Source organism: Myodes glareolus, chromosome 9 (genome assembly GCF_982192425.1).
Source record: "Myodes glareolus chromosome 9, mMyoGla1.1, whole genome shotgun sequence".
In the NCBI taxonomy this organism is placed as follows: domain Eukaryota; kingdom Metazoa; phylum Chordata; class Mammalia; order Rodentia; family Cricetidae; genus Myodes; species Myodes glareolus.
This window is the reverse complement of record NC_142034.1, coordinates 62,755,589-62,782,027: the sequence shown is the minus strand read 5'-3', so window position 1 is coordinate 62,782,027 and position 26,439 is coordinate 62,755,589. Positions and strand designations below refer to the sequence as shown.

The window sequence follows — 26,439 nt, the reverse complement described above, 5'->3', positions numbered from 1 at the left end:
ACCTTTAGGGAAGCACAGGCCAGTGTGCAAACACAGAAATGAACGGGAACAAAGAAAGCTAAAAAATTAGCATCATAAAATCAGGAAAGGACTGGGGAGACAGCTCAGCAGAGAGCACTGGCTGCTCTTCTAGAGGACCAGGATTTGATTCCTGGTGGCTCATAGCTGTAACTGCAGTCTGCGGAGATCCAACACCAGATCTTCTGGCCTCCAAGGGTAGCAGACATGCACATAGCGTAGACACACATTCAAAAATACTCATACACAATTAAAGAAAAAAGATTAGTAAGAGAACTCTAAACTCAAAAAACTGAGTTAAATTTAACCATAAAGGCCTAGTCATGTAGCAAAGAACAAATGAAAAGCTAGCTGTGATGGCACTCACCTTTAATCCCAGTACTTGAGAGGTAGAGGCAGGAGGATCTGTCTACAGATTGAGCTCAGGACTGTCAGGGCTGTCACACAGAGAAGCCCTGCTTCAGAGGTGGGGGTGGCCGTGGGGTGAGAAGCAGTATGTGTTCATGGAACTGACAAAAGCAAAGAGCTTAGAATTCTACATCACAGTCCATCACTGAAAGAAGTCTGGGCAGGAACCTGGGAGCAGAGGTCATAGAGGGGTGCTGCTTACTGGCTTGCTCAGCCTTTCTTACAGCACCCAGGACCAACAACCCAGTGATGGTACTACCCAAAGGTGGCCCTCACCTACCGATTACCAAGTAAGAAAATGCCCCTACAGGCCTGCCTAACGCCCAATCCTATGGGGCATTTTTCTCAGTTGAAGCTCCCTGCTCTTCCAATGACTCTCAAGCTTGCGTCAAGTTGACAGAAAACCAGCCAGTATACCACCACAGGACCCAGAACAAGTCCCAGCTGGCAGTAGAAAGCTGGCTCCCATCTGCTCAGAAGAGAGGCCACCTGCAGAGCAGAGCTTGAGGCCATCCTAGGCCCCTCCTGTGCTGGACAGTTTCCTGGGGCCCTAGTGCTGTCTTCAGCTCCTCCCACACTACTTATTAACAGTAGCATCCCTCACCCTGTGCAGGAAGTCTGCCTTAATGGAGAAGACTCTGGCCCCAGAAACCCTAGATTCTTGGCTGAACACACAAAGGGCCTACACAACCTCTTGTTCTAAGAGGTAAGACAGGCCTTGGTGCCCACAGGACTAGCTCTAACAATAACTAGTAACCCGCTAACCAAGCCTGTTTTCTACTATGCAGACACTGACAGACGGAACCTCCTATGACACAGCATTTCTGGGGAGAGATGTGAAATAAAGTATGCTGGCTGATTTTGTGTGGATCTGACATGAGATTCTTGTGAGGAGGCCTCAACGGGGGGTGGGGGTGGCGGGGAGGTGTCTTCATAAGTTCAGGCTGTGGGCGGGGCTGTAGGACATTTTCTTAATTAGTGACAGATGAGGGAGAGCCCAGCTCACTATGGGCGGCACTATCCTTGGGTTGCTAGTCCTGAGCTCTATGAGAACAGGCTAAGCAAACGGGTAAACAGTGCTCCTCTATGACCTCTGCAGTAGCTCCTGCCTCCAGGTTCCTACTAGGGCTTCCTTTAATAATGAACTGTGAATGCCAGGCCCAACACTTGGAAGGCAGAGGCAAGCAGGTCTGATTTCTTTTGAGGTCTACAGAGTTGCAGGATGACCAGGGCTACAAAGAGAAACCCTGGCAGTGGGGGTGAGATTGATCAACAGTAAGTGATGTGTGCTAAATTTCAAACCCAGGAGAAAAGGCAGAAGTGCCTATTTAACATATTAAAGCAGACCTGGCTGCCAGGTTCTCCCAGCATCCCTCAGTCTCTACCAGTTACAGGGTATGGATTATAGAATACCCCACCCTCTACCCTGAAGTCTCCAGCCCAGGGGTGGGCTGCCTTTCCCCCCAGAGACCCTTGCCCAAATAATCCAGACGTTTTGGTTACCCTCCTCCTCTTGTACCTTTGGCCTCCTGACTCTCCTCTCTCCCATTCCTTCCCTCTCCCCACACATGGCCCAGCACAGCCTGGCCATGTCCACTCTGGACTCTCCCAGATGTCCCTGCCTCTGCCCATGCTCTCCCACATGGCTATAATAAACTTAGGAGTAATCATGTCCTTTCCTTTGTATTTCTTTTTTTTAATTTAATGCGGAAGCATAAACCAAATAAACCCTTCAAACCCTGAGTTGCTTTTTGGTCATGGTGTTTCATCAGAGCAAAAATAACCTAAGACAGGAGTGATTGGGAAACCACTGAAGCACACTGAAAGCTGGTCTCAGAACTGAAAGCCACCTGGGCAATGGACTTGGGCCAATGTTTGCCCAGCACAGCCTTCAGACAGGCCATAGCAATGTCCACCAATAGCTGACCTGAGGCTCAGGCACTAGGTAAGGGTGGTAGCCTGACTGCAGACCAAGCTGCGTCCCTAGCCAGTTCTGCCATCTTGTCACATTCGATGGGTAAAGACAGCATAGGAAAAGGACACAGCCAGAAACCACATCATGATACAAATGATAAATTATATTTATACAGTAAATAAGTATCAACAGTCAACACAAATCCAAAACCAACCACCAGCCCCGGGACTGAGGAACAGCTGGATAACTTCCCTAGGGTGTCCGTCAGGAAGGGCATGGTGGCACGTGTGCAACACACATGGCAGTGGCCAGTGGCTTCATGATCAGTGCAGTGGGTAACAGGGGCATGCGCTGGATATCCTGTGGGAGGAGGGAACCCAGTGGCTATTGAGGTGGGGCCTCAGTCAGAAGGACTCTCATCTTCTGCAGCAGAATCACCGGCCCTCAGTAGGCAGATCTGGACCTGGCATATCCAATCCGAAGGAAGTGCCATCTGAAACATTGCCCTGTCTCCCCTGTCCCATAAAGCCTCCACCTCTCCCAAGCAGGAGCCCAGTCATCAGCCTTCCTGAACAGCAGAGCCCAAGCCCACCCGTAGACATCTAGTCCTGGGAGGAGCATGTAATTAGGAAGGGACTTTAGTTTGTGGGGCCTAGGAGCAGCATGTGGGCTCTCAGACTCAGGAGGAGCTTGAGTGCAGTCCTCCTCAAGTAGGAACCACTCAGTCAACCATGTAGATGCTGAGGACCAAAACTTTCCCTGGATGCAGAGAGGGGCTAGTTTGGGCGCCCTTGAAGTAAGAAGTTCATATAGTGAGACAGGGCAGAAAGACCAGCCACACAAACTGCCAGGACCAAGAAGGGGCAATCCTTTCTCTGAGGAAAAGCAAGTCTGTGGTCTCTAATACAGGATTTAATACTTTCCTTAGCAGTGAGTAGAGTGAGGATTCAGGAGGTCGGCAGAGAATATAGCATCAGTGCGCGTCTGTTAAAAATGGACGCCATGTGAACATTCTTTTTCATCTCCAACATAAGATATGATTACTTCCTGGTCAACAGTCTGAGTGGAGCTGGCAGCACACATCAGAGTCAGTCCCTGTCCTAACTCAGCTTGGGGACCATCCCTGGTGACCTATGGGCCCAGAAGTGCACAGCCACCCCCATTTTCACACAATCTCATTAACCTGAGCATGATGATGGGGCAGCCAGTCACACTTCTGGTGTGCAGTAAACAGAAGTTCCTGGCAATCCCTGTGCGCCAGGTACAAAGAAAGGAAGTAGTCAATAAAAACTGGCAAGTCACAATCATGCGTGTTTGTTTTTCCTTAAGATGTCAATAAACTAGTAGCAAAAAAGCCTCTCAGGATCTAGGCAAAAGGCTGAAGGATCAACTGATTTGGTAATTCATCAAAAGAGCTGAAGAAAGGAAAAAGGCAACTGGAGGCTGCAGGTTTTTGTTACTGTTGGAAGTTTTTGTTTTGTTTTAATAAAATTCTTTCTGTGTAATCAAATTCTGGAATTTTTTTTCCTATAAAGAATTTGCTTAGTTTTCCATAAGGCATGTTTTTGTCATCCAAATATCTCTTCTTTTAAAGTTTTCTTACAGTTAAAACCATAAATAAGAGAAATTAGACCACTAAAATAATACGTGCCAAGACCTTAATTCAGCCAGACTTGGTCAATTCTATCAAAACTAGACAGTTAAATAAGAACCACATTATAAAAATATTAGCCAAAAAAAGACTATTAGATAATTCTGCAAACTCAAATATGAAACTGTACTCAACAAAATGTGCAAACGTGCACAAGCACAGAGCCACGGGGCAGGGCTGTGCTCTGGTCAGCTTAAAGCCCCACACTAGTGTTTATCTTAGACTCCTACGAGTCTAAGGAAAGTAAAATATGCAGAACCACTTTCCAACAGTCAGTGTGGAGTGGGGCCAGAGCTTCACCTTGTCCACACCCTGAGGACTGCTGGGAGGTGGGGCACACAATGTAACTGTCCCAAGTCCTGGGCTAGACAGCATCCCAGAATCTTGGGCAACACTGATAACACCTCTTTGTGACCTCTTTGTTCAAGACCTCAGTGGAGCACAGTCAGAGCTGAGCACTTAGGAAGAGACACAGGGGCCCGGCTAGAACAGGGAGGCCATCCCACCCATACTCTAGCCTGAAAGTCTGGACTATAACAACCACCCTTTCACCAGGAAGCTGGACCTGAAGCTCTAACACCCCTACCACCATATTCTCAGCCATTACACAAATCAGAGTGAGTTCCCACTTGACCTCCTTGGGCTCAGCACTCTGGGTGTTCACTCAGGCAAGTACCAGCTTGGGCACTAGAGAAGGAAAGGGTTGGTTGTGCCCGTGGCCTGAGCTGCTGATGGGGGAATGCCCACACTGCCTACCATGTTCATTGCTGTAGGGCCTAGTGGTGTTAATGAAGAGCCACTGGCTCCCAATGTTGAGTGTGGGGCTACTGAGGTCACAGGGGCCACAGGCTCTATCCCTGGACCAGACCCAAAGGATGCACTGCTCCCAAGGACAGGGCTCCCCCGAAGCTGATTCAGTGTCAGCGGCTGGGGCTGGTTGACCTGGAAGGGGTTGACAGGGGTTGGGGTGGCAGCACCTGATAAAAGAGCAAGGAGAACACAAGGTGAGTCATTGGAAGGCACCATCCCCTCGGGACAGGTCGGTCTGTCGGTCTCTCTCTCTCTCTCTCTCTCTCTCTCACACACACACACACACACACACAGCACTTCAACACTGATCTGGAGGGCAGACTCCACAGGAGACACCAGCATTGGCAAACATCTCCAGACTGCTGAGGCCAAGAAGACTATAGCTCTGAGGAGTATGGGACCTGTCCAGGGCCACAGAGATAAACAAGGCAGAGCCAGGAGCACACAGGCTTGAGTATTCCAGTTCCTCTGAAGGGTGAGTACCCAGGCTGTGGTCAGCTGCCCAGCTCCCTCATTCTGTCTGCCAGTTGTGACTACAGGTGCCTGAGAAAGGCCATGCAGCGTCCTGGGATGTACACTTCGGCACCATGAAGGCTTGAGAAGGGCCTGCTACTGAGTCTTACCCAGCTTCTCTAAACTTCCCTCAACCAAAAGGCTCTTCTGTAAGTGAAATAACTGGTGGGTATTTCCAGGACACATGATGCTGTTGTCAGTAAGTCTCTGAGCTTGTTAAGCTCCACTCACCAACATGGCCTGCTCAAGAAGGGGCGGCATGAGTCACCATGACAAGAGAAAGTTGCCGTCCTCTGACCCACTCTGACGAGTGTACTTCTACCAGGGTCACAAAAGACAAGGGTGATCTGCAGCCCCTGCTCAGGAGTGGCAGAGTCAAGTCTACCCACATAGCCCGGAATGACCTGAGTCCACTATGTCTGCAAAAATTCCTCAATTTGGCCATGGCTATCACAGGTTTGTAGGCAAGGTCCACTGCATTGGGGACAAGAGTCTCTGGGGCAGGAACGGGCCCAGATGAGCTGAGGGCTCTGGTCCTGTTCAGCTCCACCCACAGGACAACTTTTCTCTAGATACCATGCCTTCATCCATTAGGACCCTCAAGGTAGGGGTGGAACCTAGAAATTCCACAGATCCTGTATCTTCTCCCAGGCCCCAAACTTCAACTTCTAGATTCTAAAGATCATACTCCTTTGCTGGGGGCTGTTTAGAGAACTAAAATTCTCTAATCCCTGAGACACAGAGCCAGGTCAGCGCTGACACTATTGGGATGTCGAAGAGGTGAAGGCTATGCAGAGCAAGGGCAGGAGGACAGGCTAGATGAAGAGTTCAGATGAGGGGATGTGGAAAGGGGGGATGTACAAGCAGGGTTGAGTGGGAAATGTCACAGTCTGGAGGTAAGGGAGGGGACTGCTGAAACCTTGAGGATTGTTATTTGGCTCCATATAGCTGGGAGTGCAATGCACATGGGAATCGAAGAGGGTAGAAATGGGCTTGGAGGTCAGAGTGCAGAGCCAGGCCATGGGGACCACAAGTACTGGGTCAAGTGGCTGGGTCTGTCCTCTGGCAGTGCAGAACCTGGAACATGCTGTGCAGAATGCTATGCTAGGCACTATGGCAAAAGCCCTTCTGCCTTGAGGAGCAGCACATGCTAAATTGCTAAGGTGCTGCTTTTCCTATACATGGGATAGACACAGCACAGAAACCAGCTTCTGCTAGACCTCAAGCTAGCACTAATAAGAGTATCCCTGCAGACGCAGTTTTCAGACAGCTTCTACATAGTGCTCTCCTACAGGAAGAGGACGATTCATTTCCTAACTTACCCCGCTTTAAACAGCATCTACACCCACCCCACCAGGTTTGTGGGAACTTCACAGCAGTGTGAAGTTCCTGAGGGCTCCAACCCTTCCCAACCACAGGTCATCAGTCCCTGAGAGGGAAAAAAGAGGCAGAGGCCAATCTTAGACAGTACAGCAGTTGATGAAGCCCAGCACATGCTTACCTGGTGCCAGAAAGGGATTGAGGGACTGGGCTGGTGGAGCAGGTTTGGTCACCAGGGAGTCCAGGTTCACCAAGGCTGCATTGGGGCCCAGGAAGGACTCAGGTGTTTTCCGGGCACTGCTAGGCTTGCTTGAGGCAGAAGTCAGGGGTTGAGACTCAAAGAGGTCAGGACTTGTGGTTCTGCTGTCCTGGGGTGGTACCGAGGCCCCTGATTCAGCTGCAAGACAAGGATAAAGCAAGCTATCTTCTCACCCCCACAGGCATACTATTGTAAACAGTGTGTACACACATAAAACTACTAAATAAATGAATAAATAAATGTAACTTAAAAATGGTAAGTGGAAAAGCAAGATTCATACAAGTATACATAGTATAATCCTCAAAAAAAATTAGGCTGATGGCAAAGCATAGACATACACTTGTTTACATTCATTTTCTAAATTTCCTTTCTGAATTCTTGATAATAAGGTGCAAGCAAACTATAGAGCCGGTGAGATATCTCCACAGGTAAAAGCATTTGCTGCATAAGCCTGAAGCTCTGAGTTCAATCCTAAGAACCCACATAAAAAAGTCAGATGAGGGCTCACATCTATAATCCCAGCATTCCAAAAGCAGACAAGAGGCAGAAAGAGCAGAATTTGTTGGAAGCTCATACTGAGATGACAGGAAAGAACCACCTCCCAAAAGACAGAAGGACAGACAGACAGACACAGACATAGGCACACAAAGTTAAAAAGCTTGTTCCTTTTCAAATCAGACAGGTGGTCAAATGCACAAAATGCTATATAGAAACCATCTTTAACCTACCTGGCTTTTTTGAAGTTCGAAGGTTGTCAAATTCAGAAAAGTCATCTTTAGCTGTACCATTGAAATTATTGAAGAGTTCAAAGGACCCTGAGGGGACATATAAGCTGGTGATTGAGGGCATCTCTTTCCACTCCCCAGCACAACAGGTACTAAATTTGCATGGGGATAGTGAGTCAACACAGGCCATGGCGGCTCCTCCCAAGAACCCACCCCAACTCATAGTGTAAACTCAGGGCCAAGCCATCAGTCACTTGGACTGGGAAGCAACAGGTGGGATCAGGGAACATGAGTACCTACCACTGCTTCCACCCCACCATCCTATGACAAATGTAATAAGGGTCAGAGTGTGGTAGGTCCTGGACACTGGGATAAAGTCTGTGGGAAGTACCCCAAGGGAGATGCAAGACCAGCCTCCAGCCCAAGGAGAAGTCCTTGCTTGGGACCCAATGGGAATAGAAATGGTCAGTCAGCTAGCTACTGCCAGTGTACCAGGGAGAGGGAGAAGTGGTGGAGTTGCAGGGACCAGGCTGAACAAAGTGATCACCTGAGGCAGAGCCAGGCTTGGCAGGTCCCCAGGCATCTGCTGTTTTCCCAGCACTGGAGGCAGGCTGCTGTGAGGCTGCCCAGGGGTCTGGGTTCTTAGGGGCAGACTGTGTGCTGACTGTGGTAGGCACTCCCCATGGGTCCACAGAGGCAGCTGGCTTAGTACCTGCAGAAGTCAGAGTCAAAATTCAAACAGCAGCTAGAGAGTGTTAAGGAGTTTCCACTGCTTATGCTGAGAACCAGGGTTTGGTTCTCAGCACTCACAACAGCATGCTCACATTAGTCTATAAGTCCAGTTCCAGAGAATTTGACATCCTCTTGCCTCCTCAGGCATAGACACAAAAATGGTACAAACATTGCAATAATAAAAACAAATAAAAACTCACAAGTAAGTTCAGAAAGTTCTAGACAAATGGGGTGAGGACAGAACATACAGTGGCATACAAGTCTGTGCCCTGACAACTGAGGCAGCTACCCAGAGGGTGCGACACCATGCCAACAAGACTGGGATTTTTTTTGGGGGGGGGGTATCGAGACAGGGTTTCTTGGTGTAGCTCTGGCTGCCCTGGAATTCACTCCTGAAGACCAGGCTAGCCTGGAACTCAGAGGTCCACCCGCCTCTGTCTCCCAGTGCTGGGATTAAAGTCATGCACCACCACCCTGATTGGCCTATAATTTCTGTTCCTTTAGTTTCTACTCTAAGTACTGGGAATGATGATTCTTTCTAACTGGTACGGCAAATCCCAGCATGAGTCTGGCTGTCCCTGGCTCTTGCTTTTCCATATTGATCATAAATTATTTAGCTATGTTAATAGAGAGATCAGGGAAACTGTGTACACATTCTTCAACTCTCAGAGCTGGGTAGAGGCAGGAAGACCTCAAGTTTGAAGTCAACCTGGGATATAACAAACCCCTGCCCCACAGCAAACAAAAACAAAGTGTGGTAGAACTTTGACCAAACCTGCACTGAATTCCTGAATAATTTGGGAAGAATCATCACAGTAATAGGGAGTTTTTCAAATCAAAATGAAAATTCAATCATTCTTATTTAGAATTTATATAACACTGTATGGTTTACTCTAAGGAATTTAGTATCAATGCTGGGAGTGTTTTTTTTTTTAAAAAAAAAAAACTGTGTACATGCCTGTATCTAGCAATCTTTTTGAACTCTAAATTGTAGTAAATACAAGGTGTTGAAAGTATTGATTCTTTGCTAGCACATTGATACACATCTTTAATCCCAACGCATGGGAGGCAGATGAATATCTGTGAGTTCAAGGAGGAGCCTGGTCTACACAATGAGTTGTAGGAAAAGCAGGACTACGTAGGGAGAGACCATGCCTCAAAGAACAAAAAGAAAGAAAAAGAATGAAAGGAAAAAAAACGGATTCTGATAGTTCTATTAATTCTTAATCCAATTTATCTGTAAAAGTTTTAAGTATCTGTAAAATGCTAATGTCTTCGGCATTTTTCTGTCAACCCATGGCACTGGCTAGAACCACTTACAATGTAGTGGGACAGGTCACTGGCATCTTGTCTTGCCCTTGACCTCACAAAAACAAACTTCTGACATCTAAGTATTTAGTTAGCTTACAGGCTTCCCTCCATTTAAAGTTATTTGCTTGTTTATTTAATTTATTTGAGTCTGACATTTGCTTTCTTCTTCAATTGCTCTTTACCTTATTTTTTGAGACAGGGTCTCTCACTGAAGAGTGGAGCTCACCAATTCAGATAGGCTGAATAATCAGCTCCAAGAAGGACCTCTACCTCCCTGCTCCGCTGAGGCTGGATTACAGGCGTGAACCACTATGCCTGGCTTTAAGTAAGCATGTGTGGGAGGCTTGTCCCAAAACTGACCAGCAAATACTTTACCAAGGCATCTATTTCCCCAGCCCCAGACTGCCTCCATTTAGAAGAAGACACAAGCGTTGTGGGCATTTCCCCATTATTCTAAGACTGCAAAACAAAACAAAACAAAACTCCGAAGAAAAGCCGTCTCTGCTTCTATCGAAGTGATTGTACATTTGCTTTACACTTCAGTAGGGCCAGTTTCTAAGGATTTGGTTCTCACCGAGGAATTTCCGTAATATACTCTATCTTTTAAAACACTTTCCTGGTTTACATTTCTTTCCAATACATCCATATTCATAAGCGGCCCTGGCCTAAAATAGTTGAACCCACACTGTACTCTCTCTGTCTAATTTGGTGTCAAGGTTGCCCAGTCTCTGGAAACCGAGTAGAAATTCTTATTTTCTGTTCCTTGAAGGACTCTGGATAAAAAAAAACTGTTTCTGAGTGCTACTAGAATTTACCTATAAACCCTGGCAGTTCTCACTGTGTTCTACCACAAGATGTAGCCCCCCTCCCCCTTTGAAGTGTACGCCACTGAATATAAAGCTCTAGACTTCTGTGGACTTGGGAGTTGCTTCTGAATTTCAAACATCTTGTTTCCACAATTATCCTCAGGAAACTTTCTAGCAATGCCGTTAGGTCTAACAGGGTTTCTCATGCTCACTGAAGCTTGTTCTACTGTGCTCACCACCATCACTGGCCAGCTCTTCGCCTGGACAGTCTTCCTTTGCTCACACGGGCTACTTGGACAAGGTGCGCTAGCAATCCTCTGCTTCTTAGACCTCAGCACCGACTTTCTCTTGGCCATTATCTTCAGACACGAACTCTTCATAAGCCCCAAAGAAATGTAAGTGACAGCCTCCATGCCTAGCCTGGCCACATTGATTCCTAGGTTCCTCAGACACAGAGAAACTTCCCGCCTTCTGTCTCAGGCCCCACTGAACCTGTCTTCTGCCCTTCCTGTTCTATGCCCTAGTCACTCTGGAATCCTCCATTTACCTTTTTTTAGACCATTTACCAAAACTACCCATCTAACCAGGATTGGTTTTTTGTTTTGTTTTGTTTTCCTGGACTGAATTTCCTATCATAGAAGGGTGAACAACTCTAGCCCCAACTCTAGTCAATGGGAGTGGGGTGGAATGGGGTGGAGTGGGGAGATAGTTAACAAGGCTGTGACAACGAGGATGTGTCAGGTATCAGAGAAGAACAGCAAGGATTTGTCAATCTTAGAAAGCCATAAACTGTTCTGAGCTCTGAAAAGGACTCCATTCCCCCGGACCACCATGCCCCCTTGTGCCCTTCTCCTCAGGTCTATCCCACCACTCCTGTGAGGTAGTATAATCCACAGGTATTAAAGATGACCCCACCATTAGTCTTTCTACCACATGGCTTTATGCCTGCAAAGGTCTAAAATAAAGGGTTTGATAACTTAGGGCCTACTATGATATTAGAGGTACTAACCCCATGGCTCTCTAACTTCTGGTCTGACTAGGCTACGGGCTAGTATAGTGCCCCAGGATAGAGAGGTAGGAGTGAATGTAGCCTTTACTTCTCCCCAGGCTTGCTGCAGTGATATACCCAAACACTGGGAGCTAACTGACACCCATTATCAAGAAGCACTCCCAAGCTAGTCGGTGGTGGCACGCACCTTTAATCCCAACACTCAGGAGGCAGAGGCATGCGGATGGATCTCTGTGAGTTCCAGGACAGTCAAGACTACACAGAGAAACCATGCTTCAAAACCAAACCCACCCCCCTCCCCAAAAATATGACATTTTTCCTGTCCTTATAGCCTGCCAACTCCTATTTGGACTTTTCCACTTTTGCTGCTGCTACCCCAGAATCATCAGGCTTCCAAAACCTCTGTCCTTTCCCTATGGGTCTGGAACTACACTTCCAGGTCCTCTTCTGTCTGTATGATGCTTGCCAGGATTGCGAACCTGGCCTCAGTTGGACTCACACTGCAGGGACTAAGCCCTTAGATCAGGTTATGGCTCTGTCCTGACTGGAGAGTGACATGGCAAAAATGGTTTGCCGGGGAGAAGGCTGGGCAGAAAGCCAGAAAAGCTGTGGTGTGATGACACACAGATCCCAGGACCAATGTCATGGAAGCCCTAGGGACATTACATGCTTTCCTGTTCCCTCCCTGCTTACAGGACCATACAAGGAATGCCCATTGCAAGGCCCACACCTCTCAGCTAGCTGTAACTGAGGGACACAGGCCGAGGAGACTTCACGGTCCTGTAGTCCCTGACCATGCTGAGTATCTGAGTCTCTCAGAAGACTGCTGCTCTATTTGCCTACATACGGAGACACACCCTATCATTTCCAACTCCCACTGCCCTTTTCTCCCACAAGGAAAGCCTTAATGATCCATGGAAGTTTTCCCCTCACCCACTCCCTTAGTCAGATACTGCCTGACCATCAGGGAGAATCCTCATGGGCTAAGTAAGTCATGCAGGAGCTGCAGAGTGAGCTTATTCATGTCCAGACTGTAGGACAGAACACACAGTGAGCCTTCTAGGGAGCCTCTGGACTTGCAAGAGAACACAGCCTTGAGCTCCTGGCGATGGAGGTAGGCCACAGGTAGACAACGTATCAAAACAGGTCTGAGTATGCATGATTATGACACTTCTTGAGCCAGCATGTCACACCGGCGTAAAGGCAGCCATCAAGTTCTCACTTTCTGAAGCCACCTGCTAAATCAAATCCTAACTGCCTCAGACAATACCGCACAGTCCCCATCCTGTCGCTTTAATACCATCCCCCACCAAACCTGCTGAAAGTCCATTACCGGGCGCTCATACACTGGCCTCGCTTATAACTGAAGGTGAATGCCTCTGGTAAGTGCGTGTGCTCTGTCTCCACATGCAGGGCTGGAGCTGCTTCCCATTATAGACCATCCTGACACTGTGGCTAATCCAGGACTAGAGGGAACAACAAGACCAAGGGCTACAAGTACAGCCATGAAGAGCCACTCTCATTGCTGCATTGAGTCCACACAAGGAGCATCCCAAGTGGGGCGCTTGGGAGGCAGGGTATGTGACCATGGCTGTCCACCACACCTATCTCTAGAAAGGCCTTGGGGAACTTTGTCACACTATCTCCCTAAGCACACAGATTCTGGGGAAGATCTAGTACAGACATCTAATAGGTCCCTTGTGAGACAAATAAGGAGTCAGGATGCGTGCAAATCTGAGCTCCTGATACACTCAGAGCCCTGTCCAAGCCCCTCTCATACAAGAGTCACCTAGCTTGGGCACACAGCCAAGGCATCCTGCATAGTGCATTCCTCTACCCTAACAATTTGCTCAGCATTCCTCCAGTCAAGTCCCAGGATGGTTCCTGTCTGTAAGAAGAAACAAGTGATTGTAACAACTTGACAACAATAGGCAGTCAAGAGTCAGAACAGGGGGCAAGGGGGGTACTGAGAACAACACCACACCTCTGTAGGTAGAGACACCCAAGCTATGTCTTTAAGAAGAAGCAGGAGTGGGGCTGGAGTGCTAGCTCAGTGATTAGGGGTGCTTGATGTTCTCTCAGACGATGGAGTTTAGTTCCCAGAACCCACATCAGGTGGCTCACAACAATCTGTACTTCCAGCTTTAGGGGAGCCAATGCTTTCTTCTGGCTTCTATCAGCACAAGTGTATGCTACACTTGTAGCATACACAAACAAAAATGAAATATATTTTTGGAAGAGGAGTTTCTCAGGCAGAATAAGACACAATACAAAGACAATCAGGTGTGTGCAGGGTCAGGCTGCCTACACCTCCATCTAAGCCAAGCTTTCCCTAGCTACCCCTGCACCAGCCTGGACATCCTGGATTTTGCAACCCTAAAACACTGCTATGCTCTCCTGAGCCAGCAGCATGAACATGCACAGCCAGTAATCAAACTCAGGGCTCTGGACAGGGAATAAAAAGCATGCTCAGTTCAAACCTGTGCCAATCCCAGATGACATAGACCAACAGGGACAGACTGTTGAGCCCAAATGAGCAGTTGAGTTTCCATTCTGCAAGTGACACTGGGGTCCTAGGTATATGTATCTGGGACTCTTGCAAGCTGAAGGGCTGAATTTAGTGCCAAAGGAATAGGCACCACAGACACAAGTAGGCAGTCCTGTAGTCAGTACAGATTGCTTCAATCGCTGTGCAATTATAGTGCCCCACTCACCCACAGGAAAACAGATATGGTCTAGCCCAACTGCCCCCAGGGAGGCTAGGGCTCCTCTGGGGATAGATAGGGCAGTGAGGCCATTACAAGGCCCTTCTATACCATCAGGGCCTGGCATCAGTAGATCCTGCCATGTCACACACTCATAAATAAAGGCTCATTTAAAGCTCAAATGAGTAAGAAAGGAGAATAGAACCAAGTTCAGAAAGACAGCAGTTTCCGCTTCCTCTGTAGATCCATTCACGGGAGTTCAGTGGCTAGATGAATATTCATGTGTACAGCCGGCAGTCACAGGCATACAGGGGTCATCAAGAAGCCAGAGCACACCTGCTACCGCCAGGCGGAAGTTAGGCTCAGTCCTGGCCTTGGCTCGGGTGGGTGGGTAGACAGTAAGGGGGACAAGTCAGCCAAGGACTTCTGAATTGCCAGGCTGTGAGGCCTCTTCAGACCAGGTGGCAGCTTTGTGTGTCTAAAAGAGAGGAGGAAGTGCCCCCGCTGACCTGGCAGGCTCCAACTTCCCTCCTCTGGGCTCTTAGCATTTCCTCCCAAGGCCACTTGGCTCAGCAGTCCCCAGTGCTGTTTGGAAAGAACTGGTAATAACGGAACCACTACAAATGGTGGCTTTCAGAAAAGCATTCCTTTCATGCAGAGCTGCTCTGTGCTGGGAAGAGGCTGTAATAATTATGAGTACCCTGGGACTGAGAGTGGCTCTGCACTTGGGTTTTAGCAGAGGCTAAGCAGTAAACCCCTATGCGCCACACGCCTGTTCTGGAGTCAGTTCAAGGAACAAGAAGGAAAGCACCTGACTGGGTCAGATAGCTGGGGAAAGGTTCTAAACAGTACTTTTCTTTCTTTTTATCTTTTTTGTTTCTTTGTTTGTTTGTTTTTTGAAGACAGGGTTTCTCTGTGAAACTTTTGGCACCTGTCCTGGAACTCACCTGTAGACCAGGCTGGCCTTGAACTCATAGAGGTCTGTCTGCCTCTGCCTCTCAAGAGCTGGTGTTGAAGCTGGTGTGACTACCACCCTGTCACATAATTTTTCAAAAGCACCTTCACAGGACACAAAGCTGCTGAGGTAGTATAGCAGCCCAGCCACACAGGGTCAATGAGTACCATGTGAGCTGATTTCCAATAGTACCCAGGCACATACACAGCACAGGTTGGAAAATTGTGTGTGCCTGTGTGTAACTATATACAATGTGACCTCACTTAGGTTAAACAATGTCAGTGAAGAAAAAAAGTGGATAGCTAAGATTTTATCAACAACTGGAAAGACACACTTTCTGGAACTTACCAGGCTGTACAACTTTCCAGAAATCCGGAATGTACCTTCTCTAACTAGCTCTGTGACCCTGGAGAGAGGAATAACCTTTCTGGGCTTTTTTTTTTGGGGGGGGGGCTGTGTATTCCTCCAGTTCAAGAAACTGCATGTGTCAGGAATGTCACCCAGAGTAAACCAAGTCTGCCATGCTCACGTTTCAAATGTGACTAAAATTTCTCTCACGTTTACCAATAAGCAAAACTCAGAAATAAAGTTCATGAAATACTATTATGAAGAGAGTGAACAAGCACACAGAGGGACATCACAAGGTTCAGCCCTTAGACAGCTATCTGTGAGCACCACCTATGTTCAGAATTGTTTTAACCCTCACCAATATTTAAACATTAGTAGAAAAATTAAAGTCATAATGGCCAGAAACTAAACACAATGCAAATGTACATCAGGAAGGGTCCTGTGTGAATGACTACCACACACACAGGGGAGATTTCTGTCCAGAAAAGGACTAAATAAACTGCTGCCACATTGTAGACAAACTTCTAACAAATGAAGGCTACAGCAATGTGACTTTGTTCACGTGATCTTTCTACAACAAAGTCTTTACAGGAACAAAAGGCAGAATAGTAGGTCGGCGGCTAGGAGTTGAGTACAGGTTCTTTCTGGATAATGGAAATGTCCTACCTCGTAACAACAATTACATAGTTCTATGAATGTGTGGTTTTTATTGTTTTGTTTTTTTTTTAAAATACTCCAGTTTAAAACCGTCAGAATGGTGATTTCGTCTCCATTTAAAGAGTAGGCACATCCCAAGAGAGTATATGGTACTTGGTACCTGTCCCCAAAAGGCCATGTCCTACTTCATGCTTCCTGGTGCAGCTCCCAGAAGTGACCCTGATCCCACCCACCAGGAATTCTTTAGCTGGACTTCAAGAATTGTCATTTGACGAAGAGACTGTGTTTCTGATTTGGGGGAAGGGCTATTATCCCTTGGGGCCCAGCCGACACTCTATTCTTCAAGAGTACAACCACAAGTTTCCTGATCTCCAGAGAATGAGAACTCAGATAATCATTACCTGGCCCCAGAAAGGGGGCAGGTTCCATGTGATCACTATGGCCAGCAGTATGTCAAAGGGCACCTGAGGCTGACACACCTTTTGGACCAATGCAAAAAGGGGAGGGGGCTGGATGATGGGATAATAGATTGGTATTTGTGACTTATTGTTTATAGACAATTACATTGGTGTAGATTCTTGTATATGGATACAAAGTTAAATTATATTAAATAGTATATGCATGCATGCTTCTCTGTCTAAAACATTTTTATGTATTGATATATTTTTACCTTATAGCAATGTACATTTCCATTTATGACTAAGATACTTATAAACTGCTTATGTATTAATATATATTTTCCATATCGCAGTGTACATTTCTACCTCTGATTAAGATACTTATATATTGTTTATGTATTGATATATAGATATTTACCATATTGCAGTGTACATTTCTACCTCTGATCAAGATATTTATACATTGTTTACATTTGGAGGTTACTGTCCTCATTTATTGCACAGTTGTTTATTGTCTTAGTCTTTAAGTTAGATAGGTATTAAGAATTGTAGATCAATAGTCATCTATGTTTGTCATATTTATAGTTAGACTTATCAGATTCTTTAGATACATAGAAATTATATTCTGTATAATCTTCAACCTTTTCAAAGAGCTGTAGAAAATGGCACTTAATTTAACATAGAGTTCTGTAGTAGTGAGACACAATCGCTCCTGGCAACACCAATCTATTCCAGAGAGAATGCTGAGCACCAAAGACACTCCACTGGGAGCTTGTTTTCTTCTTGGCTAAACCAGCATTTGGACAAGAAACGACCCATACCTCAACCACTGACAAAATACATAGCAACCAAAAATGGATAAGCAGGACTGTCAAATCTTGCCAAGACAGGGTTAAACGATTTTGAAAATTTTCTTGCTTTTAAAAATAATCTGTCACTTATTCTAGGCCTTAGCCAAAGTTGGTTGCTTCAACGTTGTAAATGTGACTTTGGGTGATTGCCCAGGTAGCCAGTTGTCTCTGTGATTTGTTGCATGTTTTGGAAGTTGTTTGATTGCACTTCCTAATTATTCAGGTAACATTATTTCCCTTCTCGGATCTTCGATGGGGTTAAAGACTAGATAAATGTAGTTACTTTCCTCTCATGACTTGGCCAAGACTTAAGCTAGTTAAAATAGGATATTTGTTCTTATTGTATATGATTTTGTAGTAGGTTTAGAACTCTCTTATTTAAATAAAGGGGGGAGGTGCTACGGGATGATTTACAACTAGTAACTACCCGCCTTCTGGGGCATGGCCTGATAGACTATTTACCAGAATGCGTCCGGGGGGGCCCCCCTCTCTCTCTCTGCGCCTGCTGGGGACCATTTCTTGGGTTTGGTTTGGTTTTGGATTCCTTCATCATTCAAGCAGAGAATCCTGATTTGTAAGTTTTTACAAATAATAAATTTGTAATAAATGCCTGTCTTTGTAATAAATGCCTGTCTATTTCTTAGTTCTGAGCTAGTGTGGGATTCCTTTTTTAAGCATCAGATCAGATCTCTCCACCATCAGACCAAATACAAACACTCCTGCCCTTTCACCTTCTTTTCTTACCAACTGCCCATATCACAATGTACAAACCTGTGTCTGGATTCATTCCCACTGCAGGACTCCTATGCCTTCTGACATAGGACACTTTCTTCTACAAAACACTGTGCTCTTGCTGGCAACCACTTAAGGTGCTCACCTCATGTTGTGACCTCACAGGCCCTCACCAAAGCCTGGGTCACACAGCACTGCTACCAGCTATCTCTATCCTGCCAAGGACAGAAACCATTTATTAATTGTGTGTCCCATGATCTTCACATGGCAGGACAAAGTCTGGCACTTGGTATACTTCAACAAACATCCTGAAAACTGAGCTGAGTACAAAAGAAGGTCCAGTTTACGGAAACAAAAACTACAAGAGAACAGACAAGATGCCACAAAATACATACATCACAGGCATGTCCAACAGGGCTCAGAGAACCAGGCCAGAAGCATAAAAACTAAAAGGCCATGCTCCCTACCAGCAATTAAGAAGTTTCATATGCCAGGAATGTCACCATACTAAATCAATTCTGCCATGCTTTTGTTTCTAATCTGACTACAAATTCTCTCACATTTCCTAATAAGCAAAACTTTGTTAGTGGTGATGGGGTAAGCATATCTCATTTCCAGCTCACTTTAGGTTTCTCTCTATGTGTATATTATATCTACTTGAGCTTGAGCTCGGTGCAATTCTAAGAACTGAAGTATGCCCTAGAGCAGGGACAAGTCATTTCTGGTGCCAGGATGAGGCAGTAAGGAAGCCAGCTTTCCTTCTCCCAAAGCAGAAAATCAGTCAAAACAGCAAATGAACACTGCTTCTCTGTGCCCCAGGAGGATGAGCTCCTGCTCAGTATCACTGTTGAGAGTCAGATCAACCTGAACTCCCACAGGAACCCAGCCAGAGGAGCGGGAGGGAGGAAGAGAGGGAAGGAGGGAAGGAAGGAAGGAGAGAGGGAAAGAGCGAGCGCAACTGAGAGCGCCTCTCCATCAAGCAGGCAAGCCTAGGAAAGCAACAACAAGCTATTTACCAAATGATGGCCAGGGGTCAGAAATGTTCGCAGGAGCTGCTGTTCCACCCCAGGGGTTGGTTTGGTTAGCAGAGGCCCCTGGGCCCCAGGGTTCAGTTTTCTGGGTAACAGGGCATGAGCTGGGGAGGGCATCCATTAAATCCAACAAAGTAGTCTGCTGTGAGTGGGAGCCCGGCTGTTAAGACAAACAGAAGGAATGGTTTTACTTGGTTACAGTCATAGCAAATATTCACATACTAAGCATAAATATTAGTTCTTACCACAACACAGGCCTTCTGGGCGGAAGTCCTGAAGGACTTGGAAACTGAGCTGCTCCAACCCTAAGGCTCCACTAGAGTTCCTGCTTCCCAGGGAAGCCAGGGATCCAAACACCAAAGTACTTATTGCTCGCCATATGCCCACAAGTTTTAAGGCTCTCAGAGCTCCCAAACTCTCTCAGGATAATGCTGATGATGGCCCAGACTGTGATCACCCATAATCATCCCTTTTCACCTGCCTTGGTTTCCTGACCACTAGCACTCAGTATCCATCCTGAGGGAGGGCACTCGCTCCCCACCCCAGCTTCCTACCCTTCCTGTTTCCACAACATTGTCATTAGGAATCATGGTCTGAGGACAATCTCTCTGACTGGACAGTAGCAAGTTTGTCAAAAGAGAGCCACATTCTGGTGTCACAGCCTAGCAAAGTAGAGGAGTTGGAGGACGGGGGGGGGGGGTGACACTTGTACAACCAGTGGCTTCTCTGGGCAAAGGATTGTCCCCAGTGCCACTGTGAGACACACACTGCTACTGCCATTCTCATTTAACAGGTGCATCGAGTGTCCTCTCTTGGCTGCTGTGTGTTTAAACTGTGTTCTCCCTGGTGTTCAGCACACCACGGGTTCACGGTCAAGGCTGGCATCCTACCACATGTCCCACCTACTGTATGTCCAGGGGTACCTGAAACATCACCCTAGAACAACTTCATATATTTACCTTGCAGCAAGCTTTCATCTCTTTCTTTTTTGGAACTTTAACTGTGTCTCTCCGGCTTTCTTCCAGAGCCATCTGCAATCTGAGGTCATCACCCCGCCTGAGGCGTTCTTCCTGGAGTGGGACAATGGAGCTTGAGGCTGAGGGTAATGTTGACAGCAACACAGCAGGGCACAGGGCCACACTGGCCAGCAACAGGAAAGGCCCTGCATCATGTGGCATTTCAAGGGAGAATATAGTTCAGCTGGAAACAATGGCTTTCCATTCCCAGAGGGTCCTCCTTCAGAGGCTGCCTGAGGTCATACCAGCAACACTCAGGCACCATCAAAATGGGGAAACAAAATACTTTATCTAAAATAGTTTCTAGGGGCTGCAGAGATGGCTCAACAATTAAGAGTACTTGCTCCTGCAGAGGACCCAGGATCAATATTCAGCACCCACATGGTGGCTCACAACCATCTGTAACTCCAGTTCCAAGGGACCCAACAGGCACGTATGTGGTGCACATACATGCATGCAGGCAAACCATTCATCCACAAAAGTAAAAGCAGCGAATCCTTACAAAACACAAATCTGACAACCAGGAAAGAATTAGGAATGATAAAAATCACACATCATTCCAATCCCCACAGTGGACACTCCCTGAACAACTGACCAGCTGTATGGTTTCTAGTAGAAACAATTCATCCTAATTATTTAAGGCAGAGTCACTTGCAAAAAGACGGACCTGCCCTAACATTTAAGTGATTAAAACACACTCTTAGGTTTTAGCTTAAAAGGCTAACGCCATCCACCCATCCCAAAAACTTGCAGTGAGACCTCCTAGGCACCTTGATCCCCTGGAGCCATGAGCTTCCACGCAGGCAGAGGGCAGATTTAATTAAGGGCTACAAGTTCTCTACAGGGGGCAGAGGCCATGACCAAAGCTGCCCATTGTTGCTGTTACAGACATACCAACTATGCCGGCCAAACCTCTCTGTGTTCACATTTAACACCCAACATTCTTCTCTCCATACGAGGGGTGTACCTTGCTGCCTCTGGCTGTCTGCACGCTTTCTGATGACTGAAAGCAAAGGGACACTGTCTAAAGGTGTTTGAATTGCCCCTTTCGCTACTCCATTTTAAAATAATGCATGCTTATTATAAACAAGGTATAGAGGGGAACAAAAGCACACACAGGCTCAATATCAGAGCACTTCCTTACAAAGAGTTTGGGTTCCATCTGACACCACACACTATTTAAAAAAAAAAAAAATCTATGCTGTTTTTACCATGCCCACATGCACTCTTTCCTGGAGCTTCCCTTCAAGCCTTCTAGCCTTCTCCACACATCTGCCACAGGGTATCCTGCCTTGGCAGGGACCAGGTCCACCCCACCTACCCACTGCCCCCAACCCAGGCCTGTCCTGCCCATTGTATGCTGGCACCTCAAGGAAGCACAGAGCTCCCTCAGGAGAAACTGGATGCTAAGCCTCCACTGGAACTTCTAGGAGGCACTAAGGGTTAGATGTTTCTCTGGACACTGACCTCCATGAAAACCTTTCCTAGATATAGCTCTGCCTGGTCTAGGAGATGAGAATACACTGTGGCAACAAGACCGAACTCATCAAGTAAGTGCCTTAAAGACAGGGCTGTGTGTGTCATCCTCTCTGGGAGCCATACTCCTCCCCCCAGGAGCACCAGGGTGAGGACCCCATGGGCATGACCAAACAAGCACTGACCTGTTCTGCCACCTCTCTGCTCATGGCAAGTGCCAGCTGCAGTTGCAGCTCCTCTTCTCCACTCGTCTGTGGTCGAGCCTGCTCCAGCTCTGAAGACACTCGTGGGGAAGTAGCTGTTGGGTAGGGGGGCAAGACACCACATGAAAAGACAGGTCTGTCCACCTCATCCTAACACAAAACAATTATTCCATTCGAATCTCAAACCCACGTGGCCCAGGAAGAGCTACAGGCATTTCAGATAGAATCTAGCTACAGGTATTTCAGAATTAAAATCAAGTGCCAGTCAAACATGGCTGCATGCCCACAGAAGACACATGAAACCTTGGTTGCAGGTCATGCCTCAGGAGGATCAAATCTCAGTCTTCACAGTAGATCTCTGCTCCAGAGAAATGAACCACATAAAACAGAGACCTGAGACAAGAGTTCTGGAACAGCCTTCAATCGTGTAAAAGAGCCCAGGGACCAATGGCTCCAATCAAAACACCATATGGAAAACATGTTTAAGAAAATGGAGCCCACACAGTTCTGTATAGACCTTGAGTGCTTGTGTAATACTGTTCACAGGTGTGTTTTATTCAAGTAGCTAGCTAGTTAACACTGACAAGGGACTCCTGTAAAGACTATTTTTATTGAAGGGGTGAGGTGGCGGAGTCTAGATGAGATAACAAACCCCAAACCACGAAGTCTACATTCATACTAACTCAAGGATTTTCACATCAGCAGTTGAAATGCAACAGGATTAGATTTACCTGAGTATGAGAGAGCATGAGCCTAAATGCGTACCCTCTGCACACTGCAAGCCCTCTTACGCACACTGCGCACCCTCCTCTGCAGAGTATACTGCTCTGCACACTGTGCTCCCTCCTCTGCACACTCTCGGCTTCCATAAAATCTGCAGACGGAGGTCTACCTACTGATGGAGACACTACATCTGATGGTTCCTGGCTTAGCTTTTCTCTGGGTTTCTGTGTAGCTGAGCACACTCTCCTCCTCTGCTTGCCAACTACATAGCTTCTGCACTGAGACCCACAGAGTAGTCTGTCCTCACCCTCAGGCCAATAAACATTTATTCAGTGAATGGCTACATGCATAGATGGATAGGTGGGTTGGTACACAGAAAGATGGACAAGTCAATTTCATAGTTTGGGACAACTGTTTTTAAACGTTCTAATCTGTACTAATAACTTCCTTCTTCCAGGGCAGTGATGGCACACGCCTTTAATCCCAGTACTTGGGAGGCAGAGGCAAGCGGATCTCTGTGAGTTTGAGGCCGCAACATTGCTTCTGCATCTTTAGTCTAAACTTGGTTCCTAGGAGTTGCCTTTTGGCAGAAGTTAAGAGGTCAGAAATAACACCTGACAAAGGTGGTTTCTAGATGGTCAGCCAGATCCAGGCCACAGCACATAGAAGACTTAATTTGGAATCATTTATTGTGGTGGTGGTGTTGCTGGTGTTGTAAGCAAACAATTGGCTCACGTCTCCTGTCTTGAGTAGGTAAAACAAAAGCTGTAATGACAAAGTCCTTCCTAATCCCATCCTAACACATTACCCCAATTATACTTTTCACAGGAGCTCTTTAGAATACAAGTGTACAGTAATGAAACAACTCCAAATCTATTTTCATGATTAGATTTAATAATATACTTTTTAAAAGTACACTTTTGGTTGATTTGTTTCCAACCTCACTAATATCAACCAATCAGAACACTCAGGTCTCTACTGCCCAAACCAGACTGGAGGGAATAAAGGCAGTGAGACAGAGAGGAGAGTTCTCTACAGGGCAGACCTGGGGGGATTCCTGCCTACTTGGTGTGGCTTCTTTGTACAAACTGCTAGAATAGGAGCCTACTGTGAAGTGGGAGGGGGGGGGGTCACAAACCCTGCTGAGATCAGAGACAGCACTGACATCCTGTTTACAATCAAATGGGAATCCGGAAGGAATAAACACGAAGGACACATTGGCATGGAGTGCTCAGAAAATGAGCCTTATCCTGCACCATCAAGTCACAGGAGATCCACTGGGTCAGGAAAAAAATGGTTGAGGTTCCAGGCAGACTTGCTGCACGCAGCAAAGAGGCATCTCAGGTTTTCAGGACTGTAGGACACAACTCTGAGGCCAGACTGGCTTCAAATGCAAACAGAACATACTACTGTGACCACCACCAAGGCAGTGAGAATGATTCAAAGCCTGCACTACAGATACGCCTTTCGACATCAGTGTGGAACGCCAAGACAGGGGGTATTAAAGGATACTGTGGTTTCATAAATGAACGCACTGCTCTCAGTTCCACAGGTGGCAGAAATCACAGCCACCATCCATCTGCACAATCAGCTGAGTATGCACAGCAAGCCTTGGCTTACTTAGAGAAACGATTCGAGCAGAGACACTCTGGCCTCGTGATGGCATCTCATCCCCACAAAGAGACTTTTGTGCCAGGCGCATGACAGGGAACACAGATGTTCCTGTGAGCCAGGCCTGAATGAACCCTTCTGACCAACTAACCTGGCCCTACTCTGAGCATCTGAAGGCTCACAACTTACAGAGACCCAAGGAAAAGTAGACACTTCTCTCAAAGTCTCTCCCTGAGAATTAAACAATGCTTGCCGAGCACACACGAGGATCTGAGTTCAAGTCCTCATTATTCACATACAGAGATGGTATAGCTGTACTCTCAGGTAAACCCAACACTGAAGGTGGGGAGGCAAAGGAGATAGGATCACTGACTTGCTGGCTGCCAGCATAGTTTCAGACTCAATGAGACACCTGTCTCGAGAGGATAAAGTGAAGAGTGATAGACAGCAGAACACTCAAAGGTTCTTTTCTGGCCCCTGAAAGTTGGCCCCCACAGGAAGCCATGGAGTTCTTCCTAACTTGAGCAGACCAGGGTGCCCCAACTTGAGCTCCAGATGAAGCCAGCTATGGTGATATACCTGTACTCTAAGCCCTGGGAATCCAAGATCTGCAATGGCTACATCTTAAGTTAGACACCAGTCTGGGCTACTAAGAGCCCCGTCTCAACAAAAACAAAAATGAGTAGATGAAGCGCTGCACAGTATCACATGCCTAAATCTCAACACTGAGGGTAGGGTGGTAGGGGAAGGTTAAGGTGATGGCCAGGAAGAGCTGCTGAAGGACAGCCTTGACTGCACTTCAGTTACGGGTCAGTATGGCCTGTTCTGTTTCAACACAATAAAAACAGAACAGACGAGCAAACGCTCTAAACGAGGCATGTGCTCATGAACAGTTAGTCCATAATTCTCTATTATCCGCATAGTACACAATGTGGTGATGGAATTCAGGTCTGTTCACATGGTCAGGCTGGCTGTCCTTGGTGGATGTGGACCCTGATTTTCAGTTCTATTCAAAGACCTGTTTGCTGCCAGTCATGGTAAGAGTTTCACAACCTGGAGGCTCCCAAAATGCCCTCAGGTACAGCCTCCTGTCACAGAAAATGGCTGAATTAGCCTGGTGGGAACAGTGACTAAGATAGGAGGAATCTTTTCTTGTTTTGTTTTGAGACAGGCCTCTCTATGTAGTCTTGGCTGTCCCAGAACTCAGAGAGATCCACCTGTGCCTGCTTCTGCCTCCCAAGTACTAGAATCAAAGGTGTATACTACCATACCAGCTTAAAATAGGAATCCTTAGGCAGACAAAGTCAGTCTTGTGTCTCCAGCCTTTACATCTGCGAATACCAACCTTATATTGAAAATCCTCTGAGGGGAAAGATGTACAAACTTTCTTGTCATTGTTCCCTGATGGATACACTAAAACAATGCTTTCCCGGCATTCTCATTGACACGAGTATCACAAACAATACCGGGCTGTCTTGCAGCAGCATGACTGTCAATTGATACACAACTACTGCAAGCAAATCTTTCAAGTGATTCTGGATCCAATCCTAAGGGCAACCAGGCACAGCCAGGTGGTGTCGATGCACACCTTTAATCCCAGCAGAGACAGGCAGATCTCTGTGAGTTTGAGGCCAGCCACAAGAGCTAGTTCCAGGACAGGCTCCAAAGCTACAGAGAAACCCTGTATTGAAAAACCAGAAAAAAATTAAAAATTAAAAAAAGAATAACCAGGCACAACTATGATGTGTACAGCTGTTAAAATACTCACAGGCTTGTGTGAGAACCCAGAGAAATGCTTCTGTTAAGATATCATGAGATGGAAGCTGCCATGAAGTTGCATATATAGAATGATTTGAAAAGACTGAAATATTCGGGAAAAAATTCAGGAAGAGTATATGAACAAAGCAACAGCTACCTACCAGCAGCAGGGCTGCAGACACTCTTGTCTTCATTCTGAAACTATCAGAAAAAGACACACACCACTTGTATAATGAAAACTGAGCAGAATGACTTACTTGGGCCCACATCACACCCACTAGTTACTTACTACAGGAGAGGTCATGGGAAAAAGATGGCCTGAAAGGAGGAGAGTGACCACCTACTGTCTCTAACTCTCTAAATGGCCTTGACACAGGCCATCAGAGGAAGAAATACACAGTCAAGTGAAGTGAGACACGAAATCCAATCCAGAGCTGCTTTGCAGCCTGGCAGCATGCTCACACACCACTGACAGGATTTCTGTCTTGAGGTGTAGTC

General features: G+C 46.6%; 1 protein-coding gene across 5 annotated transcripts in view; it reads right to left on the bottom strand.

The window, feature by feature from the left end:
- Positions 1–2,483: 2,483 nt before the first annotated feature.
- Epn2 (epsin 2) overlaps positions 2,484–26,439 on the bottom strand; it is a 68,232-nt gene continuing 44,276 nt past the window's right edge. For 3 of the 5 annotated variants that reach the window (XM_048448169.3, XM_048448172.3, XM_048448170.3), the window contains 8 exons: positions 21,832–21,944; positions 21,138–21,173; positions 20,114–20,224; positions 19,140–19,314; positions 8,167–8,331; positions 7,623–7,709; positions 6,817–7,032; positions 2,484–4,969 (listed from right to left, as the gene is read on the bottom strand). In XM_048448169.3, the coding sequence (XP_048304126.3) occupies positions 4,680–4,969; positions 6,817–7,032; positions 7,623–7,709; positions 8,167–8,331; positions 19,140–19,314; positions 20,114–20,224; positions 21,138–21,173; positions 21,832–21,944 (1,193 nt within the window). In that variant the 3' untranslated portion in view covers positions 2,484–4,679. The remainder of the gene's footprint in view (positions 4,970–6,816; positions 7,033–7,622; positions 7,710–8,166; positions 8,332–19,139; positions 19,315–20,113; positions 20,225–21,137; positions 21,174–21,831; positions 21,945–26,439) is intronic. The other 2 variants (XM_048448171.3, XM_048448174.3) reach the window with 1 other exon arrangement.